We start from the raw sequence: 6900 nt of genomic DNA, 5'->3' as shown, positions 1-6900 counted from the left end.
ATGGGCCTGTACTGCTGTGATGCTGCCAGTGCCCTGTACATGGTCCTGTACTGGTGTGATGCTGTTCTGAGTTACTGCTGGTGCCCTGGTGTGCAAGTCACATCTGGCTAGTTGAATGCCGAGTCAGTGACACATTTTAATGCTGAAATCAAAATGAAAGAAAATGTATCCTGCAAATTCAGCAGGCTATGTTGGGAAATGTGCTTTACAAGTGCCATCTTCTTAGCCTATTGTTTGGGTGTGCTTTGGTTTGCTTTTCATTGCATGAGCCCATTTTTCCCCACTCCTATCAATAAAATAGTTAAAGTCATACGAAAGTTTTACTGTGCTTGAAGTTTCAAATGCATCCTGTCTTTACACTGATTGTGTAGTGTGATTTGTGTTGAAATGTTTTATTATTATTGTTATTATTATTATTATTATTGTATTTAACCCAAAATAACAATAAGAACCCAAAATAATAATATTTAATTCGTATTCTTCCTCAAATATGGTCCGGAGAATGTAGGGGATGATGACGCACTGTTTGGGAGAGAATCTAATTTGACTGGTACTCAACTCACAGCTCTAACACTTCATTCAAGACAATTTAAGTTAGCCCTGAGTTAGCCTGCCCCAGAGCAGGTTAGTTCTGAAGGTCTCGTTGTCATTGAAATTTACGTGGCTGAAAGGTGAGCCACATTTGTAGGATCGGTTATGCCGAGTTGAACACGAGTTGATCAAAGTTATCTTGCTAACTTCTCAAACCTGATTCGTAGTATTTGAGCTCTGGTGTGCTTTTCTGTGTGACTGCTGGTGCCCTGTCCATGGGCCTGAAAAGTTCACTGGAGGTACTGCTGGTTCTGAAAGAACAGTACTACCATGTGCGCTATCCATGGTCCTAATCATGATAGAGTTGTGTGTGAATAGAATGCCATGTGTGCTTTGAATACTGTATTAGAGTTGGTGGTGCTGAAGGAACCGCAATCGCTGATGCACTGTGTTGCTGCACTGAGTTCCAGGGACCTAGACTATTGACAAATGAAGTGCACAAAATCAAATGTCTTTGTATTGAAAGATGAGTAGCTATACAATATGTATGCATACAGTAGGAGTATGTAGGCATGAATAGCACAGTTAATTCTGACTTGCCTGGGGCGGCAGGTAGCCTAGTGGTTAGAGCGTTGAACTAGTAACCGAAAGGTTGCTAGATTGAATCGCTGAGCTGACAAGGTAAAAATCTGTCGTTCTGCCCCTGAACATGGCAGTTAACCCACTGCTCCTAGGCTGTCATTGTAAATAATAATTTGTCCTTAACTGACTTGCCAAGTTAAATAAAGGTTAAAATATAAATAGATTTTAAATTAAAAAAATTAAAAAACATGTATATAACCATTAGAATGCAAGCAACTGGAAGCATTCAGCTTCTCTGACATAGCCCCGCACTAGCTGTCATATCATTGTATGAACCTATAGAGAGGAAATCTCAAGCCCCACATTCATATAAAGTGCGCTATCTCTGTTTAGCCTACTCACTGCACTCTCGTTATAGTGAGAAAAATATTATATTATTGTGAGAATACCTTCTCCTTCCATTTTGACACACTTTTTCTACAGATATGTATTCTCTCACACACAAGCAAGGCACCATTCTAGCCTGAGTGCAAGCCCTAGGCTCACGTTTTCCATTATTGTGACACCCCTTCTGAGGCAGAACTGTATTCATAAGAAGTATGGCCACAGCCCAAATCACACCCTTTCCCCATGGGCCTGGAAATAGTGTACTACATTTGGAACCAGAATGAATAGATGAACTGCAAATACTTAAAAGGTATGTCCCATGACAAATGATATGTGAGAAAGAACTAGAGGGGGTTCCATAAAGAAAAAAAATGTCTTGACTTTTTACTGTTTAGATCCTGGAGCATATGGTTTGGTTTGCCCTGTAGAATAACGGAAATACTTTGATCATGAATGTTCCCACTGGCTGTGTCTGCAGCCTAACATTACCCATGACCATGTCATTATAGCACACACAGACAGGCTGGAGATGGGATGGAATGATAGGATTAAATGTGTAGTTGGAGTAGTTTGCCAAACTACAACGAACAGAGAAATGGAAATCTTAGGTTGTTTCATGTTTTATATTTTTAATTAGACGAGACCATATCAGACATATTTTTATTTTTTTATTTCACCTTTATTTAACCAGGTAGGCTAGTTGAGAACAAGTTCTCATTTGCAACTGCGACCTGGCCAAGATAAAGCATAGCAGTAAGCATAACATACAACAACACAGAGTTACACATGGATATTCAAGTATCATCACTCCCAAAATAGGACAATATATTATGATACACAATATCCATACAGTGTAGTATTGATGTAGGTTATGAAGCAAGATCTGAACATTTTAGGCTGCAGAATACGCTTGCTTGGTAGGCTGTGAGACTTGCTAAACGACAGTGTCCACTATAATCATATGTGTTATATTAACTCGAGGGAATCAATTAGGGTCGTTTAGCGTAAACTACTTCAACTAACAGAATGTGTTCATGGGAATAAAAATCCCATTATCAAGAGAACTCCCTGCCAGTCTCAAACGTCGCCACATCCCGTCGCTGCACACGAGATACGAAGAAGTTGTTGAATTGCATCACTTCTCTCTCTCCTCTCTCTCCTTCGTTTGCCACCCTTGTTGCCGACATAAAACAAATGTTCCCTGCACCGTAACCATCTTTTTTTTCCACCTCTGTGCGTTTCACTAATTCGTCAACATGCAATTCGTGGATGTTTTATAACGAAATGTGACATCACCTAGGTCTGTCGAGGCGACAGCTGGTGTCGGTTGGTGACTGTGGACGGATATGTATTAAATTCGTCCAGCAGCAGCGGCGCGCGTTGCTGTCCAAGGCGCTGCAGCATTCGGCCCCTCCCCTCCCCAGTAGACCGCATCCAGGCAGCTACACAGATAGAGACACGTGACCCGCTCGCTGTCTCTGCCTTCTGACCGTCTGTGGCAGAGCGCTGCAGGGAGGAAGATTGCAACGTTTGGACAGTGTCTCCCTCACCATAATCACAGGATTTTACCGCTCCTCTGTTTTATCTTACTTTGTTTCGTTATCTGAGAATCGAATAGGGGGAAGAGCCAAGGTACAGGACCATGCGTTGACTTATTTTCCATCGTTATGAAGGTGTTGCTGAGTTTTAGAACATAGAGTGAAGAAAAGAGAGTGAAGCCAACTCTTTTCTCGGTCTCTGATGATCAGTGATGCAGTAATTCAGAGTTTGCTAAAATAGTGTGAGGTTGAGGGTTTTTAGTGTGGATGATCTATTGGGGTAGTTTGAGTCGAAGAACACTGCATGGTGATGCTATTTGGTGGGTAGCCGAATTAATATTAAATGTGCTGTACATAACAAGAGATTACATTCCAATACTTCGGTAAGGAAAAATATGATTTAGATGATGATTTGAGTCGGTCCTGGACATGCATGATCGGGTTCTAAATGCAGGTTAACGATACCTAGTTTGATGTATGATTTAATGTCTCTCTGATAGGTTGAGCTGCTAGACGGGCAACGGAACAGCTGTTGAAAACTTAGCCAAAATGCACTTCAGTCGTTTTGAACTGTGTCATCAATAGATTGTATTTAATTGTTAGAAAGATTGTGGGGATGTTGGCAAGTGCTTAATACAAACAGGTTTACATGCTCATTCTGTTTGCTGTAGAAGGTGCGAATTTATAGAAAAGTATCTAATGTGTTGAGATGGACAGTGGAATGGGACCGGTTGGAATCTCATGTTGATCTTCATGGCATTCTAGAATTCTATATGGTAAATTTGGCATGATATGTTTTGAATCTCTGTAACTACTTTTCAGTCCTCCGTCAATGATGGTTTGTCTAGCAAACGGGGTAGCTTATTTTGATGGTTTTCTTTTAGGTTTGAATGAAATGCCACTTTCTGTCTGGCCCGTCTAGACCTGAGTTCAAATACATGCGTATTTAAGCATTTGCATCTTAAATAGGCCTACTTATTTTCTGTGTATTTGAGTATTTAAAAATAATGTGTCCGAATTCAATTACTTAGATTTTAAGTATTTGATCGGTTTTCAAATAATTGCTCATGATACTCGGCTATTTGAAACTATTTTCAGATAGCCTGCTTGTTCCAATTACATTTCAAATACCCATATTACTAAACAGACGTATGTTCAAATACATGGAGTATTTAAATATTTCTATTTGAAAATACACTTGTCTGTATATTTGGGCATATTCAAATACATGCCAATACTTACCAATACATTTCCAAAATCATTTCAATATTAAATTATGCGCTTATCATAGTTCTGTTGGAAGCTGAGTTAAAAGGTAGATGAAATAATGAGGAAACCGACAAAACAAGATTCTAGCAGTTAGTTGATATGCATGATTCTCTGGAATAGCAGAAACACTTTTCTACACAACCTTTATAATTCCGATACACTTATGGAATGACCGAGTTCATGGAAAGTACTCTGTCTAATTCTGATGTAAAACTGTGAGAGCTGGTTACTACCAGCGGATTGTGGATGATGCTGCGTTTGATGACCTGTGAATACCGATTAGGGTTGATAAAGGGAAAGCTGACTAAACAAAATGAACTGTCCATTCTTATGTTTCTTTTCTTTTTTACAGATCATCTTCTCATTATGTTATAAGCCGAAGCTTTGTGGATCAGAGACTGGCCTTGGGGGGAGGGGGGAGGGGGGACAATTGGCTTGTTTGGCGCCCAACGCTTATCAATCAGCCAATTACAGCCATTCTGTTTTGGAGGGGTCTTTTCAGCGCCCGTTTTGGAGGATGCAGGGTGAGAAGCCAAAAGCAAAGATTCCGGATGCCGGCTACATCTTCTTGGGGTGAATAGGAGGGTTATCGATGCCATTTCAGCAGCAGTAGAATCGGCTGATGCGCTCTAGCTACCTCTCACCGACCGAAAGTAGCCTTTATGCATGTTCCAAAACTAAGAGAAATAGAATAACAAATGTTTTTTTGATTTCTGAATCACCATCAACTGTTTTGGAAGAAAATCTGGATCATAAAAGAAAGGAAATCGTCTGACCGAATAAAAAAAAAGAAGACAGGAGTTCGGATTTAGGGGCGACAGAGAAGTGGACCAATACACAACGATTATGTATTTTTTCCGGCTGGCTATTATAGCTTGCTGGTAGGATATGACAACGACATAATTGGTTAAGGTTTACAATGTGTCATTTCATATTCACAATTATTAATGGTCAGTCCGTGTATTACATCACCCAGCCCTAATTTCTAGCTTGATAAATTAAAATCCCGCCAGAAATCTGATTTAGCGGTATTGTAGCCTATCAAGGCCTAAAGAACAATTTGGCCACATCATGGTTATTGCAATGCGGCATGGAGCCCATCTAATATGGGTATGCCTTCTCGTCTGCTGTATGGTAGACATAGGGGCCTCTATGGAGTTTACAGGTGCAGAGGGCCAGTGGGCCAGGTTTCCAATGTGGAATGCATGTTGCGAGAGTGAAATGAGCTTCAACATGAAAACCAAGAGTTCCCACGGGCTGTTAGTGTACTTCGATGACGAGGGATTCTGTGACTTTTTAGAACTCCTAATACACAACGGTAAACTCAGTCTTCGATTCTCCATCTTCTGCGCTGAGCCTGCAATGGTTCTAACCAACACCACGGTGAACGACAGCCAGTGGCACACGGTGACAATAAAGAGAAACTTTAAAAACACGACGCTAATGGTGGACAAAGAAGTGAAATGGGTCGAAGTGAAGTCGAAAAGAAAGGATATGACTGTCTTCAGCTACCTGTTCCTTGGGGGGATACCGCCGGAATTACGCTCTGTGGCTTTACGGTTAACGCTGGCTGCTGTCAAGGACCAGGTGCCTTTTACCGGATGGATAACGGACGTAAAGGTCAACAAGACAGATTCGGCTCTCCTAAACAGCGCGGGGGTCATTAACGACCTCTGCAGTGCGGTGGCCAACATGTGTTTAAACGGAGGGGTCTGTAATGTCATTAACCACGAACCCAAGTGCGACTGCTCGCAGACTGGATACCAGGGCAAGGACTGCAGCGACGGTAAGATATCTGGATTCCCTTTTAGACCGTTGCCTGGCTTAGGCCTACTAACAATACTCGTCAATTCCCCTTTATCTAAACAACAACACAACATGATCTTTGATAGTTTTCCAACATTTAGAGAGGTTGGCTAATAATAATCTTACAGTTTACAGCAAATGCACGTCATCCCTTCCTCTATACTAGGCCGACAGACCTATACGCCTGTAGGCCCTCACTAATAATTCAATAATTCCCAGTGCAAAATACGTTCATCATTATACAACACTTTTTTAACATATGTCGTCATAGTTGTTTCTAAGGTTGTTAATGAGTGGTTGTGCTCCTGCAAAGGCTCATTAGCCCAACATGCAGGTGTTCCTCATTCTCTAAGGTGTCTTGCCTCTACCTGCAAAAGGTCACCAGGGGAATGGTTGACCTATGAAGTTGTTTTATCTCCAATGACTTTAGCGCCTTCTGAATGTTTCAAGTCATAAATAGTAATACACATTTAGAAGAAGACGAAGGACATGATATGCACATATATGAATAATATATGCAGTACCTATATGCAGTATTTTGTGCATTGCATAATATAATGTAACCAAGTCTCCAGACCTTGCTACCTGTACTAGATCTACTGTTTGTTGATAAGTGATTACAATAACATCATCTAAGCATTATAAATTAAGTAGTTTTATGAAATACACAAGAAACCTTTTCTTGGTGACATTTTGCTTGATTTTAAGGTTAGAATTTCAGAGAAGAAAGTCGACTTCATACATTGTTCAGTTGCTTTTGTGGCTGAATCTTGGCCTATAGATGTTG

The 6900-nt window shown here is 40.7% G+C and overlaps 1 protein-coding gene across 10 annotated transcripts in view; it reads left to right on the top strand.

Moving 5' to 3' along the window:
* The first annotated feature begins 2960 nt into the window (after nt 1-2960).
* The window catches only part of LOC110503044 (neurexin-1a), a 747078-nt gene continuing 743138 nt past the window's right edge, over nt 2961-6900 (top strand). For all 10 annotated transcript variants that reach the window (XM_036960883.2, XM_036960887.2, XM_036960882.2 and 7 more), the window contains exons 1-2: nt 2961-3132; nt 4660-6093. In XM_036960883.2, the coding sequence (XP_036816778.2) occupies nt 5379-6093 (715 nt within the window). In that variant the 5' untranslated portion in view covers nt 2961-3132; nt 4660-5378. The remainder of the gene's footprint in view (nt 3133-4659; nt 6094-6900) is intronic.

This window comes from Oncorhynchus mykiss, chromosome 23, assembly GCF_057628025.1.
Source record: "Oncorhynchus mykiss isolate SJ-2025 chromosome 23, ASM5762802v1, whole genome shotgun sequence".
In the NCBI taxonomy this organism is placed as follows: Eukaryota; Metazoa; Chordata; class Actinopteri; order Salmoniformes; family Salmonidae; genus Oncorhynchus; species Oncorhynchus mykiss.
Note: the sequence above shows the minus strand (reverse complement) of the source record. Positions and strands in the feature narration are given on the sequence as shown.